Here is a 22,354-nt window from a genome sequence, read left to right as displayed (position 1 = left end):
AGCCTAAAACCAGAAATCAACATGAAAATCAGTCCCAAAATATCAAAATCAGCCTAAAAACCAGAAATCAACATGAAAATCAGTCCCAAAATATTAAAATCAGCCTAAAACCAGAAATCAACATGAAAATCAGTCCCAAAATATCAAAATCAGCCTAAAACCAGAAATCAACATGAAAATCAGTCCAAAATATCAAAATCAGCCTAAAAACCAGAAATCAACATGAAAATCAGTCCCAAAATATCAAAATCAGCCTAAAACCAGAAATCAACATGAAAATCAGTCCCAAAATATCAAAATCAGCCTAAAAACCAGAAATCAACATGAAAATCAGTCCCAAAATATCAAAATCAGCCTAAAACCAGAAATCAACATGAAAATCAGTCCCAAAATATCAAAATCAGCCTAAAACCAGAAATCAACATGAAAATCAGTCCAAAATATCAAAATCAGCCTAAAAACCAGAAATCAACATGAAAATCAGTCCCAAAATATCAAAATCAGCCTAAAACCAGAAATCAACATGAAAATCAGTCCCAAAATATCAAAATCAGCCTAAAAACCAGAAATCAACATGAAAATCAGTCCCAAAATATCAAAATCAGCCTAAAACCAGAAATCAACATGAAAATCAGTCCAAAATATCAAAATCAGCCTTAAAACCAGAAATAAACACGAAATTCGTGCTATGAAATCTTGAAATCAGTTTCAGATATCAATTTTAGATTTGAAACCGCGTACGAAAATTTGGAAATGTTGGACCCCTCCTTCAGAAACGAAGTGAATGTTTATAATAGTCAATAATTTCGTTTCGATTCAATAATTCATCGTTATTTTAAAACGATGGTTTTACCGTTGAAAGCGTTTCAATTTTCAAGAAATAGGTGAAAAAATATAATTTAATAAATTAGTGTCATACTTTATGATGTTAATTATAGTAATAAACCTTGGCGACAAAGATCGCCAATCAGAAAGTAGAATTAAATTGCTTTCGTATATATTTTTTCTCCACAAATGATCTGATATATTTCGAAACGGTGAAATCAGGCGAACGTGGACAATATAGTCCACAAAGAAACGAGTATTTTGAAAGCAATTACACATTCGTATCTCGGTTTTGCGGATAAAATAAGCGCGTACATATTCAACCATCATAAAATTTGTAGCCCGGCTGTTTGGTCGAATAATAAAAAAGGGGAGAAAATACGAATTCTTAACCTTAATAATAAACCACTTCCTTTTTTATGTTATGGAAAAAAACACGCGAGTTATATTTAGAATCACCTTTCGACCGGACTCAAAGAATAGACCCCTTTTGTGTCGTTGAGTAGCTTCATTTGGAATGGAAGCAGTTTAGCCAGACACGCTGTAAAATATATTCCACGGTAGTTTAAAAAAAGATAAAAACTATTTGATTTGACGAAAAAAGAGACTGATTCACGGAAAAGAGGCGAAATATTTTATTTATAGAATTATAATCCAAGATGTTATGTTCAATTTTGAATGATGGTTCGTTGTTTTTCTACTGTTTATGAAGTTACTAATTCCGCAATGAATAAAGTTCAGGTAAAATTATAAATAAAACGGTTATTTTTGGTTGTTCTGGGGTCAAAATATGTTGATAATACAAATGTTCAAGTCGAAATATTAATTCTCGGGTAGTGCCTAATTTTTCAAAATTTTGTTTAATTTTATTTAGATTATGATTCGTATAAAAGGGGAAGGTCAAGCTTTAACTAGTTAGATAGCCCTATAGCCCATTAAAAACTAAAACCGCATCAAAAAATATTGAGTGGTTAATTTTTAATAAAATAAAGAAATTTCGGGAAATCGAAAAGTGCGCGTCCGCCGCGACACCTGGTGAGAAGTCGGTGAGGCAGAAAAACAACGTAAAAGCGCGGGCTGCTGAAGACGCAAAAAATTTGCTTTGCACGCGCGGCGCGTTCCATTTATAAGAGACCTAAGCCTAAATTGCGCGATTTTAAAAGTTATTATAGTTCGCAAATCGCTCATACGGGGTTAGGGGCGCTGGTGGCAGCCCCTAAGATGGCGGCGAAAATTCAAACCCAAACACCTGGCGTTATTTTTCGTTTCAACTTTTTGGGCCAAAAGCTATTTTTTCAAGACAAAAAAGGTACGTGTTAGTATATTGAACGTCTTGTTAATCTTTTGATACGGAAATAAGGCCATATTTGGAAAATCTTGGCCGTTCCCCTTTAACGAAAGATAACGCAATACCCTAATTAATTATGAAATCAAACTGCTCAACAGTCAGTGTAATTTTTGTTGAGTGTACGTTGAATGTAAAACAAATGAATGTAATTATCCCAACCACGCGTAGGGAAAGCTCAACTAGTCAACATTCTGTCAAATTTTATTTAGTCTGTGTTGAATGTTTACAAAATACACGGCAAATTTCCCATGAATGTTCAAAGTAGTAATCGCATAAATAAAATGATTAAACAATAACGAATTTCTTGTCATTCTGGCAAATCCTAATTAGGCAATGATGAGTGTTTATAATAATAAAGAAACTAGCATTTAAATTTTTATCTATCTCTCTCGTATTTTTCTCAAAAGCTGGACTGCAACTTCCTAGGTTTTTGCTTTCAAATTATCAGAAACGTGGTTCACAAATTACATGGCGAAAAACAAATTGAGTAACAACAGAAGTTTATAACATATTAGTTAGAGATAAGTATCTATAACTAGGTCACTAAAATAAAAATTGTACATTCGCGGGGTCAACGGAGATTCACACCCAAATCACGAATGTATACACCGCATCAAAGCACAAAATGTACTGACATATTTCGCATAACCCAATTTATTTTTCTATAAAATCAGCAGGCGGTTTTCGAACGAATAACATTAGCAATATTGGAGGAGGAATACTTCTCTCAAAGACAGATATATTATGCACTTCTGGTAACAGCCCATTTTCATTTCTTGGCATTGATTATGTAACCAAATAACTGATTGTCCTCAGGTGTAAAGCAAAACTTGATGGCATATAAAGCGCGAAGATTTCTTAACCATCGAATTAATATAATTATTCTTATTGCTAGGTACGGTGTTTTCTTGTACATGGCGAAATATTTGCACGTAATAGAGTCCTATAACCTTTAATTTTAACACACCTTTTTTCGTCGCAAAAATAAACCAAGTAACCTAATATCATTTCTCTAACGTACTACAAACGGGTGTGGTTTAAATTAACATACAGCCACTTTTAAGCTACCTACATATTACTCTTACCAAATATCAATCAACTATTTTCACGACTAAACATTTAAACTAAACTGGTCTAAATGACGGAACATAGTTAAAGGAAAAGTTCAAACGCCACTAATTGAAACATACGCGAACATGAATTGATAATTTTCGACGAACATGTTTTTTTTATAGTCATGAAAGAGCTGGTCTTTCACAAGACCGATCTTACTGACTCAAAGCTCTGATACCGCGAGAATTATACTTACAGGGTCGTTATATTTGCTCGGAACGACAATGTTTCTATCTATTTAAGGAGTATGTCTGTGCTGAGATGATCTGCGGGATGGGGTAGAGAAAATGTCACCAGCGTGGACTTTTTCTCGTTTTACGACTTGAGGCGGATTTAGAGAAACGGTAAAAATAGTTTCACCATTTATCCGGAATTTAAATAAATACAGCCTTGGTACTACTCAACTTTTCATATTAACTTTAAGAAATCACAGTGACAGTAAGACGTGGGGTGGCGGAGTGGTTAGCACTTTCGCCTCACAGCGAGAGTAGCCGTGTTCGATTCCAGCTTGTGGCACTGGGTGAAAACTCGTAACAAGTCCTTCTGCCTTGAGTTTGCAAGTTCTCTCCCCACTGGTTTAAGGGGTTTTCCCCCGAGCTTTTCCATAAAAACTTGTTGAGGTTAAAGGTAATAGCGTGAATATATCTAGCTATGAATATCCAACCCTACGATATAGCCCTTCTATCATGTCGATTTGATTTGGGTGGCAACTTTCGAGACCAGTGAAGCGTTTTCAGCCAATCAGGAGACTGAAGAAAATGACGGCATGCTCCTCACTCGGTTGGAGCAGATGTGATTGATCACGTGACTAGATAAGCCCAACCCAAATTGCTATTGTATATTCATAGCTAGATATATTCATGGTAATAGTTAGTGTAGGGAGCTGTAGGTTCGCGTGGCATGAAGGGCTTGCCACCACCCTTCTACGCATTGTAACCCAGCCACCTGAATTAATGGCTTTAAAAGTCGCTTGATGACTTAGGCGTAAGGTGGTGCCAAGGGTATTATGATAAAATACGCGAAAAAGTAGATAAGTCCATAATTAAAAGGGATAATATAGCTAAATCCTAAACAAATTTGAAGAAAATTAAAAACTTACTAATAACTCGTACCGATAGGTCTTCGAGCAACGCGAAACTCGGATCATATAGATCTTCGAGTAATAAACTAAATTAAAAATAAATAAAATAGCCAGAAATTCCAACGGTAGACCGGTTTCGTTCTATTTGGAACTCATCAGTACCGTGCGGGAAATCTGGCTGGCGACTATCAAATCGAAAAGAGAAACTAAGCCTAAACATAAAAAATTTCAAAACGCGTATTTCAAGGGTATTAGCCTAGCTGATTATTATTACCATTTTAAAATAATTTTAATTTCAAAAAATCAATTAAAAGATTTTATTACTTTATATTAAGTATTTTAATTCAACTGACATAGTATCGCCTACACTTGATCGAGACCAAAATGGTATTTACTGGCACTCACTTGTCCTACGACGCTTTCGAGGCTAAGACACCAAATACACCCTTGACAAAATAATGTTTTTTATTAAGTGTTTCCACAACAGGAAAGCTTAAAGCAAGTGTCGGCTTTAGGTGAAGTAGCTCTTTTTTCAACAGATGTCGCTAGCATCGAAATCAAAACAAGATGCTGAAGCTACATTTTGACCCAAAAGGCGGGACATAAAAGTATGCTTCGCGTTGATTGTCTCGTTTTTAAATTTGTCAATAACTTCAATTATAGTAATTGTTTACAATATATTTCATATGGGATATGTAATTTAGGTTAAAGTTCACTAACAAGTAAGTAGAGTAAAAGTGGTCTAAATATAATACTGTATAAATTCTCTCTGACGACTTTATTGTTTCGCTATTTTGAATTTTCGCTTCCGTTCCCATTAATAGATGGCTCCACGATCTCCACGATCTCCACGAAAGTAATTTTTTTCGAAGATTCGGGATAGATTCGATGGCCATCTCTAATAACAGGGCCTGTTAATAATACAGGTGGCAATGATAGAGCCGCCACTTGCTTTAAAATAGACATAAATAAACAAATTCCAGTAAATATCTTTTTCTATACTATCATATACTCCAGTACAAAATCCCAGCTAAGACCAAGTACTTCAAACTCCCTCGTACTCCATGACAAAAAGCCCTCATATCCAGTGGCGGCTTTCATGCACAGGAAGTATAGGCAAATGCCTATAGCCTCGCTTTTAAAGGATTGTAGACCATTGGACCGAAATCCCATTCGTCCGAATGTACCATTCAACCGAATTCCAATCGACCGAAAACCGCGTTTTGTGTGGTTTTCATTCAATATACCGTTAGTGATACATATTTATATATCGTAGGTTACGTGACGATAGTATATCTAATTTGGACTAAACTATGTATTAAATATTTATTATTTCGTACCGACGTGTATTTTTAGACCTTTTTCCCTTGAAATTTGATATTTTCCGGGTTTAATTTTGGAAAATAACCTTGATAAGACCCGACGTGAAATAGTTGCCTACCATGTCTAACCTAACCCAACCTAACCTAACCTAACCCAACCCAACCCAACCTGAACTAACCTAACCTAACCTAACCCAACCCAACCTAATCTAACCTAACCTAACCCAACCTGAACTAACCTAACCTAACCCAACCTGAACTAACCTACCCGAAGTGAAAACGAACCAGATTTAAATTTCCCATTCAACTGAATCCCGCCATGTTGGGCTATAAACGAAAATACTTTTCGGTTCATCGGGATTCGGTCAAACGGGATTCGGTCCAATAGTATACAACCCTTTTAAAGGGGCCTCACAGGGCCGATCAACATGTAAAAGTGAAATTAACATTTATAGATGGTTTAGTTTCCAGTATGATTTATCCAAATTTGATCCAGATATGATCAAAATTGAACAGATTAAATCGACATAAGGTACAAATTAAATTAATTCTTGCCAAAAAGTTGTATTAAAACTTGTACAAAACTTCATCAATTCTTATTAGATTACAATATTTTGGGTAAAAATTTTAAGAAATTGCACTCGATCAAAATATTTTGGGTTAAGATTTTTTCACAAATCGCACTTGATCAAAATATTTTGATTCCAAATTTGCTTAATCTTTCTGGATTAAAACTATTTTGGATCAAAGTTTGATTCACAACTATGTGATCGTTTCCAGATTTGATTGGATCCAATATTAATCCTATGCCCCAAATTTTATTAAGTTATTGTAGTAAAGGACTATATTATGAACTGTTACAATATGGCCTCGCATTTTTAGAACTTTCCATATATGCCTAGGGTCTCGCGCACCCATATGCAGCAGAACAAATTCCATAAACTTCATATGACCCCTCAAATTACAGAAAAAATATATCCTTTATCTAAAGCAAATTTGCTTATACTAAAGAACAAAATATCATCCTATTAAAGAACAAAATATCCTCCCACTAAAAAAAACAAATTGGCTCATACTAAAGAACAAAATATCCTCCCACTAAAAAACAAATTGGCTCATACTAAAGAACAAAATATCCTCCCACTAAAAAACAAATTGGCTCATACTAAAGAACAAAATATCCTCCCACTAAAAAACAAATTGGCTCATACTAAAGAACAAAATATCCTCCCACTAAAAAACAAATTGGCTCATACTAAAGAACAAAATATCCTCCCACTAAAAAACAAATTGGCTCATACTAAAGAACAAAATATCCTCCCACTAAAAAACAAATTGGCTCATACTAAAGAACAAAATATCCTCCCACTAAAAAACAAATTGGCTCATACTAAAGAACAAAATATCCTCCCACTAAAAAACAAATTGGCTCATACTAAAGAACAAAATATCCTCCCACTAAAAAACAAATTGGCTCATACTAAAGAACAAAATATCCTCCCACTAAAAAACAAATTGGCTCATACTAAAGAACAAAATATCCCCTACAAAAGAACAAATTGGCTCATATTAAAGATTAAAATATCATCCTACAAATGAACAAATTGGCTCATACTAAAGATTAAAATATCCTCTACAAAAGAGCCAAATATTCCCCTACTAAAGAAAAAAATTCCCAAAACACAGATCGAATTTCACATACTCCCAAATAAAATCCCGCACACTTCATGCTAATAATTTCTTCAAACCAAAACTAGAATTTTTTATTGAATAATAAATGTGAATTTGGTGGCTATTTCGCGTGAGATACAAACACGCTGTACATTTATAGCGGGGAAAAATAATTTGAAGATATCCGGAGTAAATCAGTATTTAGCGAGTGACCCAGACTGGCTAATCTAGAGTCTCTCCGTACGTGCCACCATTATACATTGACCGATCTAAGTGGCGTTTAGCTGGCTGCCCCGAGCGAACACCAACGCCGAGAAACGAGAGGGTCAAGGATTACCAGTTATTCGCGATTTCTAGCGTACACCCAAACTCTGTCAGCGCGCCAATGAGGTAGACCTCGCTATTCGTTTCGTGATAATACGCTTGTTTCAATTTACAATGAAATGGGATTTGAAGCTAAAAACACTATAATGCTACGAGGTGTAACGACCCTTTTTAAAGGTCAATTTCTGTTTACCCTTTCTTCCGGGAATAGACGAAACTATAAAATCCAGGGGGGCTGAAAGGATGGTAGTCACGGGACTTTGTGGAGAACTGCAGCGCCATCTATCTTAAGAAATACGAACTATTATTCATTTTATTTTGCTAATGGCGGTTTAAATTTTGACGTAAATTATCTATTTATTATTATTATTTAAAACATTTAATTAGCTGTCTGCAGTATCTGGAAGGAATATTTTTTTTCTTCTTTACCTAACGGCCAATTATGAACACGAGTTACCGAATCGAAGTTGGCTGTGAAACGGTAGTCACGTGATTTACTTTATAGTTTCGCCTACTGACCGAGTCAGCCAGTACTAGTGGTACATTCGAAAATCTTTCGTGAGTTTTGTCCTCATTGACGTTAGGTTTTTCCAAAAAAGGTTGAAACTTGAAATAAAATATTTATTGGTCTAAAATATTTAGTTTGGTACAAAATACTATAAAAATATATTTTTTTATTTAATAATTAATATTTTTCATTTTTGGCCTAAGATCAAAGTGTAGTATTTTTGCGTATAAAAATAGATGACTTTGTAAAAATAAATATTTTTTAAGATTAATAATAATATTCTTCGTCGTTTTCCTAATACCAAAGTGTAGTATTTGTTTCGGCATAATTAAAAGTATAAAACTTTTTAAAAATAAATAGTTTTTTAATTTAATAATTAGCTTCTTCATTTTTTGACTTAGATTAAAGTGTAGTATTTTTCGCATTGGCTGTGAAACATATTTGGTTAGTTAACTGGGTGCCTAATTGAACTTTTTTAAAAATCATTTTACGCGTAAAAATACCACTAGATGAAAAACAGGCAAATTAGCCTGTAAAATTACGCTATCAAATATTTCCACATAAATGTCTGTACCATATCAACTACTCTAGCGACGTAGGTTTGATTCATAATTCCATAAGTTTATAAGTATCATTGCGCAAAAGTGCGGCAGTGCCCTATTATGTTACATTTTTACCGAAAGTCATTTCTAAAATGACGCCGCATTTATTATGAACTTTAGACTAAGTAATTAGGCCCAATACCTGCTCTTTGCTTGGTCATCAGATGCAGGAAACAATGCTTAGGTGTTATAAAATGTTCTTAAGTTGAGTATTTTTCTCGGTTTTCTTTCGAGGTATGACGTCAACTCTACGTCACACACGCGTAGCTATTTGTAATTATTTCTAATAACTGACACATTACTTATGGTAGCTTTTATAATATAATTAATTATCATACTACAATTATAAAGTGAAACACGATGGATACTTCATGGCTTAAAACATTTTAACATTAAAATAAAAATGTTTTAAGCCATGAAGTATCCGTCGTGTTTCACTTTATAATTGTAGTATAGAATTTATACCATGGTTAAGAAATTAATTATTTATGATTATATTTAATTATTCCTATTTTAAAGTGTTTGCACTCATTAGACTTTTATTTATTACTTTTAAATAACAAATATTAAATATGTAAATAAGTAATATAAGCACCAAAGTAAAGTGATCAAATGAAAACAAATTTCGTGTTGTTTTGGTGTTGAATCAACGCGCTTACTATCCACATCCTCCGGGTGACGATGCGAGCTCAATTAGAACAGCGCGGTGCTTGGCCTCCAAGAGTCAAACTGGTTCCCCATGTTACAATATTGTTAAGTTTATATTTGACACATTGAAAAGCGTCGATCGCTTTGAAAAGTGCCTTCAGGCTCACGAACGAAAGTGAAAAATAATTGCATCCTTCGCTTCGGGGGTGGCCTTAGATCCGATAAATATTCCAACGCTAATAACACAATGGGGTTTATTTTTATTTTGCCTGACATTTTGAAATATTTAATTTCATGCAATTTTTATCACTCCATCAATTAGGGGGTAATAAATACAGCCTATAGTAAAAAAATAGAATGAGTTGAGGATTATTTAACGCGTTATAATTTGAATCAATACGCCTTGACGTGGCGTAGACAAGGGGGTTTCAGTGTCCTAACCCCCTCTTGGGCGTATCTTTGATTGCACTAAATTCTCACCCCTCCTAACTAGGCTGAAATATGACTTCCAAACGGGCGAGTTAATAACCAATAAGTGTAAAAATGTTTAAAATTTAGTGAAAGCATTTAAATTATTAGCTCAAGTACCACTGATTTTAAATTGCGATAAAAACGATTTAATTTAATTATTACTAAATGAACTTCTATATGCCTAGACAGTTTGATAGATTTAATAGTTTTAGGAAGTTACTATAGATTTCGGATTTAGCTTCGACATTTTAAGAAATATAATTAACAATAAAACATTATTCCTTGATTATCTAAATGAAAAACCTAATTTCCCCGTACACCTCACACTGCCAGCTCTGTTTAGCTAAAGGTCGCTCTTACTAAGTTTCCTTTGCTTGTGCGTCGGTCCCATGGTCAAAGTTTATGGTCACCCTTTTCTGACCTTCCATACGCGTCATGTTTTCAATACTGCTTAGTAACGTTATAGTTTTCAACACGCTTAGAATGGACTTATTTAGTTTTTCTATTACTGCACAGTTTGCCGATTTGATGTGTGCTTTTTTTTAATATTTACATATTTACATATTTACTTTTTAATTTATAAAACTGTTTGTCATTATTTTATAATTCCCACTTGTACCAGTTTGCGTATGGATTAGGAAATTTATCTTATTCCATTTAATATTTAAATTAATATAAATATTATTGATGGCTTCAAAAGTCGCTAGCCTAGCTGATTATTTTAATTTTTTGTATTTATTTATATTTAAATGTAAAACCACTAGCTGAACATGACGCTCAAGCTAGTATTCCTATATTTCGAAAACAATTATATATTATAAACGAAAAATATACTTTCTGTCTGGCTATTTAGAAAATACCAAATTAAAGGATACTTTTCTTGCTGTAACTAGATGCAAAGAAAATAAACTGTTTCACTCGAAACGATCGTAATTGTTTTAAATACACTATTTTTCTTCCAAACCACATTTAAAAAAATTCGGGATCCAGTTAATTCGCCGCACTAACGACGAAATAAATTGTTTAAATATAATGGGCTAATGCTTCTTACTATCTTGGTGTTTTGCACTTAGTATTTATTCTATTATATATATATATTACATATAGCCTAGCGCAACCAAACAAGAATACCTTAATTACGTAATATTTAACTATAAAATTAAATGACTGCAATTTTAACAATTTTCTGGGTCAAGCTATACTTTAAAATTTCACGTTTTTCAATATGGGTTTTATTTATTATACAAGCCATTATATCATATCACTAAAGATAACGTAAGCTTATTTTAATATTGTATTACAGTTGTTTTATTATTAATAATATCTATCAACTCCCATTTTCATTAAAACACAAAACGTCAAACCCGGAATCTGAAATTTACACGTACTATCGCAGCCTTAATTCGTTTAAAATTATTATTAATTTGACGAGGTAAAAAGAGGGTTTTTTCCTTGGCATTCTCCACTGCTGGAGACGAAAATGAGACCCACCCAAAAGTAATTGGATTCCCAGATACGTTATAATGGTGCCATATGACCATTTCGGAAAGCCACTATGTACGCAACCTTGGATTTAAGCGTAAGTTGAGCGCCATACCGTTCTAAAGATATTATTATCTTCCTTACGCAGCTTGGGCAGGTCACTGCGTATCTCTGGCGAAATACACGTGGCAATTAGCTAAAGAGACATTGAAACAAAAGGAATTCTACTTACTTATAATAAAAAGGCTTAAACCTCTGAAATAATTAAGAAATGTTAAACTAATTACTTTTTAAATTATTTTAAAATGTAGAACAATTAACGGGACTGTTCGTATAAGTAATAATGTTTTCCTTCTTTTCAGAAATTATCCATGGTTTTCCGCAAAATGAATCGTCGCTGAATCAGGTTGGTTTACCTTTAGAAATAATTGTTAACCCCCCCCCCCCCTTAGCGCGAATTGATATCAGAAGTAAATTAACAACGATTATCAGAAGGCTATTTTTTCATTATGCGACTTGACTAGTTGACTATTATTATTAATAAATGTCGTCGTTTTAGAGAGGCCATTTCTTCAACAACACAAACCGTGCAAAGAAAGTCACCGTTCAAATAACGAGCAACAAGAGAAAGCAATTGCCGACTACGGCTTTCGGGGCGGCGTACCGAAAAAACAAAGTGAATTCGTACACCACAGAAATGACAACGACGGTGAAATTGCCCACGACCACCAGGGCGAGGTACTCGCGACCGGACAAGAACCGCGACGTATTGGAGCTGAGCGCGTCAGAGGACAACCCGGCCTTGTCCTGGCCATGGAGGAGAAGATCGTTCTCGAGGTGGTTCAGACCACGTGTGCCAACTTCCACTACGAGTAGGCCCTTGGAAAAGCTGAGGAAACCGAAACCAACCCGGCCCGCCATGTACAGTCTAGACGGGTTCGTACCCAAGCCTTCTCTCAAATTCAAACCAACGACCGAAGCGCCCGCTGACGTTCTGGCCTGGAAGCTCGCTGATCTCCAAGCACTAGGTTCCTACACCCGCAGGAATAAGGTACTTCATCAGAAATATTCCACGTACTTCATTCTTGAGACGTATGCACTTTTACGTACATACATTTAAATGTACATATTATTGCTAAGTAATTTGAAAGAACACCGACTGCACCAAATCGCAACCAAATATTTACAGCGTGTGTTACTAAAAATGCTTTCACCTGCTTAAAGAAAAACGCATTAGGCATTAGGCCTAAAAAATGCTCTTTGTCTCAGCGTCATATAGTGAGCGAGTGCAATAAACCTTGCAAAGGCGTAATACCGTTAATTTGTTCGTACGTTTTTCTCGATAGTTTTGCGTATCTTTATAAGAATGAAGACCATTCTACGTCACTCCATACATAATTAGAATATCAGTTATTTCTTCATCTAACTGACACACTTAAAGCACTTAATTGTAATGTTTATAGTATAAACTCGCCCGAAGATGTTAAAAATGCTAAGCGTAGGGATATCTTATTTCCGATTTAGCTTTAGAATGTCACTTAATGAGTAATTAATGTATATAGCAACCGTGGCATAAGGGGTTTTCATTAGGTGCTGAATTACACTTTTTAATACCTCGGTTCTAGCAAGGTATTTGATAGAAGCACGGAGGAAAGATAAGGAGTCGTATTTTAACGCGTCACCAGAGGGAGAATGTGCGGACTAAAAAAGGGTTGATACCGGGGATACGTTCAGTAACAGTCTTAGCAAAGAATCTGTTCTCTAATAAAAAGTTTTGTACGATTTGTTGCGAAATTATACTTTTTGGGTAAAAAACAATAACTATTTAATGAACTTTCTAATGATGAGTTTAAACTGTATTAATTTGGAAAAAAGACAAAATTATATTTTAAAAGTAACTACGGGTAACGCCAATAGTGCTAAATTGGAAAATAATAATGATAGGCCTTGGTCATTTCATTCTCTTAACGGTCATCCATCGATGAGCAGCGGGACGTCAAATCGGAAACGCGATAAATCGTTCAGTAAGAAATCAATGTCATTGGTTAGAGTTACTGATCGTACCCCGGGAAATTGTTATGACGTCAAAGCTTTCGATACCTCTGTTAGAAATCGCTGTTTGATCTCATCACGGTGCTTTAGGCGCGACATAAGATCAGGTGTTTACCACTTTTTGTCAGCGTCATTTCCACGCTGTCATCACGTTGAATCATTAAATAATCTTACAATACGACTTCTCACATTTTCTCCATTTTAGAGACAAGACTTTAGCTAAATGTTTGCCGGATGTAAAGATAATTTCATGGAAATAAAGTACGACTTTTCTTTTGTTAGGTGCGATTCGCGAACGAAGCGGCCCAAGAAGATTCCTCGAGGAAGTTCCGCAACAAGGACAAAGCGACCGTGGCCCCCAACAAGAGAAAAACGTCGAATGTCCGCTACCGTTCGAGTCAGAGGAACGGCATCGCTGGTCTCGACTTCCCGGCGTACGGCACCGTCCCACTGACGACCTTCGACTGCATGGCCAAAGGTCGGCCCGGGATGTTCGCGGATCCAGAAACCCAATGCCAGGTAATGACCGCGATAGTCTCGAACGCGGAGGCAATTAGCCGCAATAGGTGCTTAAAGGGAGTATAACCTTTTCAGGAATTTGGGGAAATACATAATTCCCTCTACTCATTTTCTAACCACGTGTTATACGTAGTGTGAAATACTGTGGTTTTTTAGGAATTATCCCACTAAAAGTATCCTCGCTTTGGTAGTGCTTTAATTTTCCCATATCTATTAGAAAGCCTTTCGTGAATCTAAAACCACGTCCCTCATTATTAAGAAATTATATTTGAATAAATATCCACACTATAATGAAAATAATTTAATTTATAGCTCGGATATTGTTTTTTATGTGTTAATAAAGGGTGAATTTAAAAAATAAACACTAAATATGAAACAATAAAGGTTTCAAGTGAGAAAACCTCTTCAGGACGGGCACGCTTCCTCTAATAGAAGAATTGGGTGTTTCTACTAGCTATCGTTGTAGACTAGCGCCATGAGCGAGAAAAGAGAGAAGCTATGGCGCCCCCTACCAAACAAGGAGGGTTCTACTCCCTTTAAATAAATCATCCTCCCAGGAAATCGCCCAGAAGTAATATTTCCGAGAGCCCGGACCTGCAAGGACTGTTTATATAGTGCTTGTTGAAATATTGGAAACTTTTCACCTGTAAGCAGAACGTTGTCTTTTTGCTTAGCCTTATTATGTCAAAAAAGCTACCTGGTTAAAAGGGAACGCTTGTTGGATTGATATTACATTGAATCAAATTATACTTGAAGTCCGTGGTAGGCCAAGTAGGCTTTACTAGGGAACTTGCTAGAGCCAGGTAGAACTTGAGCCCTAATAATTCATGTCTTGGGGTACGATTTATGGTTAATCAGCGACTGCTTGAAGTTTACTAACCTCTATCCTATTTTTGTGTTAATTAATTTCCAAAGGCAAAGTTATTATATCTCGGCCTTGACTTTAAAAAAAAAGGTTTCGATCGCGCTGGAGGCTTTACCCCGGACCCCAGGGTTTGAGTTGAGTGCCCCCTTTAACTACTGAAACTTTTCTTCTCATATGCAGTACGGGATAATTTTTGCTAAGTTAAAAATAAAAAGATTGATTGCAGAACCGTCATTTAGCAGACGACAGAGATATCTTTGCTTTTGAAAGTTCAGCGATGAATCTAGAGATGGCGTCACGTTTTCGACTGTCACCATTCTTAATCCCACTGCGGTGTGCGAAGTGGGAATTGGTCCACCCATTGCTGCACCTTCTGCTGGGTTGAGTGGCTTGCGTCAAAGGTGCGACCATCAGTAGTAGGGTACTACCACCCATGTTGGATTTGTCACCTGTCCGGGCTAGGTGGACGCTGGCGTAGGGCACTATGATGATAGGCCTCCGGTGGTATGGTCTTTGTTACTAGGTACACCGAGCTATAAATTCTGACACACTGTCGCCATGACAGGGTGAAATCGGCTGATTCCGATCTGCTCTTACGTCTTTCTTGCTATCGACTTTATTGCGGAAATCAATGAGGTATATAGAATAAATAGAGATCCAAATCCGCCTTCCAGTCAAGAGCATAAAAACTACGTAACCTTTTTAAACTCTCTGCTTCCAGGACCTACCGTTTCGCGGGACAGTATTTGTTGAATTGGAGAGTTAGGCCTAGTAAATGAATTTATTCAAATCGTGTTGGCGCCATCTATCGTGTTATTGGAAAACTAAACCTTAATATATTTTGCCAAAGTGTCTGCTTATAGAAACAGATGGCGCCAACACGATACCATGGTTATATTGAAGAGATTTACTTTAAATCTTTAAAGTTAATGTGTTTTTTGCAGGTTTGGCATTTATGTCCAGGAGGGATGAGCCAGTCTCGCCACAGTTTTCTGTGCGCCACAGGAACAGTGTTCAACGAGAAGAAGGGCGTTTGTGATTGGTGGTACAATGTTGAGTGCTAATCCAAAAGATTGCCAATAAACCAGAGATCCCTGAAAGCTACGGGGATGTGAAACTCTGGCCAACAAACAGACCCAAAACATTTGCGCTACCTCAAACGATTATTTCAATGTTTAAAAAGTTTGATTATATTTGTTAACCATTATAACCAAGTATCTAAGCTATATACAAACCACAGAAGGTATATAATATTGTTAGCCTTTATTTAAATCCATTTTCGTTTCTCACGGGACTTCTAATAGAAATTAGACGCAATAGACTCAAAAATTACATAAGCCTTGGCAAATAATTAACACCAAATTTTAGCATGCTAAAATTTTTTTCAAGGTCTTCTTCAATTCTGAGTTGTATTTTACTTAGATCACAGGTAAATCTGACACAGACACGTGGTATCACCGTCAACGAAAACGTTGGGTTGCAGCAATGGGTATAGGGAGTTTCACATCTCAAAAAGCGTAGCATTTCCCGGAATCTCTGGTTATAAAAATAACATTTGAGAAAATGTAAATTGAAAATGTGTATAACGTTTTTATTATAAACAATGTTTTTTTTGTTAAAGAAGTAATAGAGATATTAAGCACGTTCAGTTAAACGTCTAGGTGGAACGCGTAGCTAATACCAGTTTTTCGTTAATTTTGTTTGCAAAAGTCCTTAAATAACCTAAATTAGATCATAGTTAAGCAACTTAGTAATCATTATAAAATCATTCGTGTAGTGAAATTATTAAGCGCTCTACGCGTTATCCTTAGATGCTTTATTTTACGTACTTAAAATAAAGATAAATTATGACTGTACCGTTATTGTTACGTAAAAACCACAAAAATAAAATTTTCTTTCAGTTTGTTGGGAAGAATGCGTTTGAGATAATTTTATCGAAAGCGAATCAATAGGAGAGTTTCAATAACCTTACCGCCATCTATTGGCTTTAAAAATATCTATGGCACTTTTTCATAACGAAGAGAAGCCTGAACTGACGTCGTAGGTCAGCGAGGTATGACGTCAAAGTACCAACCTCGTCTGCTTTTTCGTCTAACTGCGCATGTGTAAGATATTATTGAAACTCGCTTACTTTAATCGCATGTCAATAAGCCGATTGGGGGCGGTTCACAAATTACGTAACGTTAATTTAACTATAGAATTATGATTTGTGACGTAACATTTTAGCGATACCACCGCCCTGTAACATCTAGGAACGCTCGTACACAACTCATTACTGCGTTACGTCATTTGTGAACAACCCCTTGTTAAAAATTACCGTTGATTCATCCTACTTTAAATACCTGTTAAAAAAGTCTAAACTTTATAGTGATACCAGCGCCATCTCTAGATTCCTTGATGAATCGTCTGTTTAGCAGGGCACAGTTTGTAGAATACAGATAGCTTTGATATTAGTAGTTCAGTAATTAATCTAGGGATGGCGCCACGTTTGCGGCTGACTCCTGATAGTGGGATGGCCTTATTTATGCCTTTTAAGGAAGCGCTTCAAGAACGTTTACTTCTGAGCGGCAACAGCGTCCTCTTTTGAGAAACGACCAAGTATCCTTCGAATCTGTTACCATGGCCACTCGGAACCCTTGCGAAGTAGCTCGTGGCAGCAGTGGGCATGTTTGTATTATTGACCTATGTAAGTTTGTTTTGCGTCGTCCGCCTAGGGGCGCTGCTAGTAAGGTGTCTGAATTTAAACATTGCAACTCTTAAATTGATCGTAACTCGGTTTTTAACGTAAAAAGGTGTGATCTTTTCATAATTTACTCTATTTTATCAAACGAACAATTTTAATATTGTAATATTAATGATATAATAAATAGTTTTTAAAAATATTTTTTTATAAATAAATACTCTTTAAAATTAAGATATTATTAAAAGTTAATAAACAGCATTCGATAGCAAACCTAGTAATCTAGTTGTCTGGAAAAATAGTGGATTTTTTTTATCAAAATTATACTCATTTAACGGATATAGTTTTATACAAACCATTATAAATAGTTAATTAACTATATATCATTGATTTTGTAAATAGTTCAGTTATGGACTTACTATATTTTGAAATATACTTTCTTCACGTAGGCTACCTTAGCTATATTTCGAAAATAGACTTTATGGGTGACGTTTCAGAAAATACTAATCTAAGAGGAATAAAAAAAGCATAAGAATATTAATTAATTTTTCTATGATTTTTCATGGTATTCGTAATTCGAAGGTATCACAAAAAGCGGCCATGATTAACAAAGAGTAGGCGCTAATGTAGCTCCCCCTATTTTTTTAAACATTTCAACTCCTTGTGATATCTTCGCACATGCGCAGAGCGAGCTACACATAATCTAGTTGGAACAGGGATCGGAAAAAGTGTTTTACGTTTTAAACGTATTTTCATTATTCTAAGTTTATATTGTATATTCATTCGGTGTTCCTGATTTAAGACATTAAAATATGTTTCTCCAATCATGATTTTTAAACCTACTTAATTCCTAAACTCAGGTAGAGTATAATAGACGTTTCTATCAATAAACATGGCGTTCTTGTTTACTGTTTTCCCCCACTTCTGCAATGCTTCCCCAGCTCTCCCACTAAGGAGAGCTAGTGAATTCGTCCATTAGCTTGACTGCACCATCTCAAGAACAAGCTGGGCAGTCGTAGCGAATTTATGGAAAGGCCTATTAAATTTATAGAGATTATGTCTAAATAATAACTATTTTGGATCATTTAAACGTACTTGGTAGTTGAGCGAAGCTCTCTTAGCAGCGAGTTCAATGGGAAAGTTTTGTCCGTCTGTCCGTCCGTTAGTAAGTTTCAAAGGAGGGGGGGGGGGCGCAAGATAAAGAGGCATGGTATGAGCCACGGGTTGCGAGAGAGAGAGAAAGCGAGAGGGTATGGGGGTGCTAGACGGGGATAGGAACGGTCGTCCGTTAGTAAGTTTCAAAGGAGGGGGGGCAGAAGAGAAAGAGGAATGATATGAGCCACGGGTTGCGAGAGAGAGAGAGAGAGAGAGAGAGAGAGAGAGCGAGAGGGTAGAGGGGGGGGGGGGGCGCTCGGCGGGGATAGGAGCGAGTTGTACGAGCACGTTTTGTAGAGAAGTGGAGGGGGATGGGGGCTCTGATAATTCGCAGAAATTTCGCAATATCTCGAAAACAGTAATTGATGAGGGGAATCCCTTCGAGGGTTTTTTTAATTAAGAGATAGGGAAACTGGCAATGGTACTATAGGCAAAGTCATTGACATTATCTATATTTCCACCGATACTCGCGAGTATTTAAACGAGTTGCCACTTTGTGTGCTTGTTAATTTTCCAACATACTGATACCGATCCCACCAGTCACCGTTTCGTTTAAAAAGGGGGCGGCCACTTGTACTCGTAAGCAATTCCCACTGCAACTTGCTTACGCAATCAGCATTCATCGTTCCCAGGGCTTAACACTTGAGCAAGCAGTTGTTGATCTCGGACCCAACGAATTCGCTCTTGGCATGGCATACGTTGCCGTTTCGCGCGTAAAAACATTGGACGGCATAATTTTCGATCCCGGATTTAACGTAGAACGACTTTTGAAAGTCAATAGTAAGACCAGGCTAGCTTTTAAAAAAAGGAACTGGAGAGGCTGAAACTACTATGATATGTATGTCATAAAAATAAAAGTTATTACCTTAATTTCTTTAAATGTGTGTTCAATATTTGAATTATTTATATTGTCGCTAGCTCGTTCCGCTCAGGTTTTTGTCAAAAATACCCGTTGGGGTTTTGTGACGCCCTAGTTAAATGAGAGATATTAAATTAATTGAGGTTATTTTCAACTTTTAAAACTCAAATAAACCTATACTGGGTGAAGCGAAGTCACGGCGACTAATATGATAGCTACGGCAAAAACAGCATACTTTACGTCCATCCATCGACAAACTACATCCTGTCGATGGTCCATCGTAGAAGAAACTTTGGTTTCCTTGAGTACCGCTAGATGGCGATAGCGTCTCTATAAACGGGATATTTAGTCTAGGAGAAAATAAGTATCGTAGGAAACATAGAAATGGAATAGCAACTCTAGCTTTCACAAGGCTCTTAATTTTTACAATATCTCAAGGTTTTAAAGCTAGATGTTGGTTCGAGGTACTTGCGGCTAATATATATTTCAATATACGAAGCGCAAGTTTATAATTTTACCGGAAGTTAATAGGCCCAAGCAGCCCACGAAAGGATAGATCGATCTAGTTGCTATTCCTCTTTTATAGATTCTATGGAGCCTTGGAGGTATAGAAAATGTCTTTTGGAAAGCGACGCTGTCGCCCTCTATTGTTCTTGCGGATAGACTACCGACACTACCGACTATAAATTAAAAGAGAAAACGGGAAACAACTAGCGCCATCTAATTTCCTTGTTTATTATATTATAATTCATAAACGTATTATCTGGATTTATTTCTTATTTTATTTAGCGCTACAGTTTCAGTTTTAAAACTAAAATTCGCCTATTCAGTATATATAGAGCCACGCAGCGACCAACGCGAGAAGCTCATTAACTGCTGGATTTTCTTCTGCTAAGTAGACGCTTTGCGACTAATTTTCTAGATAATTCAATAATTAATCTTCAAGGAAATTGTCAAGAAGTAATATTTCACCTGTACGTTACAACAAGTGTTTCCTTTTAACCCGGTGAAAAGTTTCCATTATTTTAACAAGCACTATATAAACAGACACTTGCAGGTCCTGGCTCTCAGAAATAATAATTCTTGGCAATTTCCTTGAAGACGTTTTATTGAAGCCTCTATTGTAGATGTAAAACAAAAAAATATAACAATTTTGAGTTAAATTTCATAAATTTAAAATTTATGATTCTTAACGGTAATATTTCAAGTTTTTCATAATTGATCTAATAAGGTTGGATCAAGTGACAATATTAATCATGAAGAATTTTACTAAGAATGTATTTAGGTCCCTGAGAACGGTGACTTTGGCGTGGTTTTATTCGAAAAATGGCAAGTAGTGAACTTTAATTTTATTTATCCCAGAAAGTTGTTTATTTTACTCTCCAAAACTTCCCCCTATTCGGCTTTCCGTTGCTAGGCAACGAGTTTCGAAATTTTGAATGATTAGACTTAGCTTTTCTTTTTGGTGTGTTAGTCCACGGCCAACCCGCGCAATAGCGGCCAGCCCATTCGTTGAAGTTTCTATGTTAACCTACATCTCTCGGCGTCGAGCGCCCCTAGCGGAACATTTTTCTTAGAATAGTGTTTGCATTGAAGCCAATATAAAAACGAGCGTGGCGCTGAACGCCTATAGTTTATAGCGGTTGGCCGTGGTTCGTCCCAAGCCAGATTTCCCGACCGGTACTGATGAGCCCAAAATAGGGCGATACCGGTCTACCGTTTTTTTAATGGATTTTTCTACCTTTTCACGTGTTTTACGATTCTTTGTAATTTTAATGTCAGCTAATATTAAATTGGTAAATCTAAGAATTAATTAGGTTGGGCTCAGTGGCGTACCGACGTTTTGGGGGGGGGGGGGGGTAAGTGAAATTTGCCAAGTAAAAAACAAAGTTTGTCAAGTCGTCTAAGATTGGATTGTTACGGTAGATTTCAATTTAAATGTATTATTAAAATTATAATTGGTGGCGCCATCCGCTGTTAGCGGCGGGAACTATATACTATACAATTGAATTAATAGTACTAATGTACTTTGAAAGTTATAGATGGCGCCACCCGTATAATGATAGAGTTGACGGCTGAGTGCGCCGACTCGAAATTTCAGAATTTGTTTCGCGAAACCACGACTACCGAACGCGTCTATGTCATTCCAGCGGTACCATTACCAATTCAATTGCGAAAACGGTTCAGCGTCTAGTTATAGTGAGTGAAGCATTTGCGTACTCTCTTTATATATAAAGCGAGATACACGAAGAAGAAAAAAGAGATTGAACGATACTACAGCAATATAAAAATCCCATCAAACCCGCTTACTATTTTCTCGTCGTGTATCCCGCGAGATCTATGACGTCAGAGACAGATTCGGAGCGAATCTCGAGCAATCAAATGAAAAACGCTATTAGTAAGTCTGGCGATCATTTGGAAGTTTAAATACATAAAATAGTGCTAACAGAAAATTATCGATCGGACAAATGAAAGCACATTTTTTACAAATGATGATGAAATACTCAATTGCAGGTTAAGAAAGTCAAAATATCTAGTACATTGGGCAGAAAGATCCTTGCGCGAATTTGGAATTTGGCCTGTTTACGGTTTTTAAGCATACACGCGCGCGTTATATAATTTAGCAAAATGACGTCTATTTCAAAGTGATAATTTATTAATTAACATAGATAAGATTTAAAAACATTTGTAATAATTTGTTTTTAGTACTACAAGTGACACGTACTTGAGAAATTCCGTTTGGTTAGTCCTGGGTAAGTATAGAACAGGTAAAGCCAAGATTACGTTGACGTACATAAAATCGCTATTTGATGATTGTTTAGGAGCATA

The 22,354-nt window shown here is 36.0% G+C and overlaps 1 protein-coding gene across 1 annotated transcript; it reads left to right on the top strand.

Moving 5' to 3' along the window:
- Window positions 1–2,854: 2,854 nt before the first annotated feature.
- LOC149925387 (uncharacterized) lies at window positions 2,855–16,505 on the top strand. The gene is made up of 6 exons (XM_090160765.1): window positions 2,855–2,928; window positions 11,758–11,801; window positions 11,955–12,446; window positions 13,730–13,966; window positions 15,776–16,074; window positions 16,221–16,505. The coding sequence occupies exons 3-5, from the start codon at window positions 12,093–12,095 to the stop codon at window positions 15,893–15,895; spliced, it is 711 nt and encodes a 236-aa protein (XP_090016891.1). The 5' UTR covers window positions 2,855–2,928; window positions 11,758–11,801; window positions 11,955–12,092; the 3' UTR covers window positions 15,896–16,074; window positions 16,221–16,505.
- The last annotated feature ends 5,849 nt before the right edge of the window (window positions 16,506–22,354 follow it).

This window comes from Leiobunum rupestre, chromosome 10 (assembly GCF_980474605.1).
Source record: "Leiobunum rupestre chromosome 10, qqLeiRupe1.1.hap1, whole genome shotgun sequence".
Lineage (NCBI taxonomy): Eukaryota > Metazoa > Arthropoda > Arachnida > Opiliones > Sclerosomatidae > Leiobunum > Leiobunum rupestre.
Note: the sequence above shows the minus strand (reverse complement) of the source record. Positions and strands in the feature narration are given on the sequence as shown.

What these genes read in the sequence shown, in the direction of transcription:
- LOC149925387 (XM_090160765.1), top strand. Translation starts at nt 12,093, where the DNA reads ATGACAACGACGGTGAAATTGCCCACGACCACCAGGGCGAGGTACTCG. An exon ending in CCTACACCCGCAGGAATAAG is followed by an intron (nt 12,447 to 13,729) that starts GTACTTCATCAG and finishes TTCTTTTGTTAG; the next exon opens with GTGCGATTCGCGAACGAAGC. An exon ending in ATCCAGAAACCCAATGCCAG is followed by an intron (nt 13,967 to 15,775) that starts GTAATGACCGCG and finishes TGTTTTTTGCAG; the next exon opens with GTTTGGCATTTATGTCCAGG.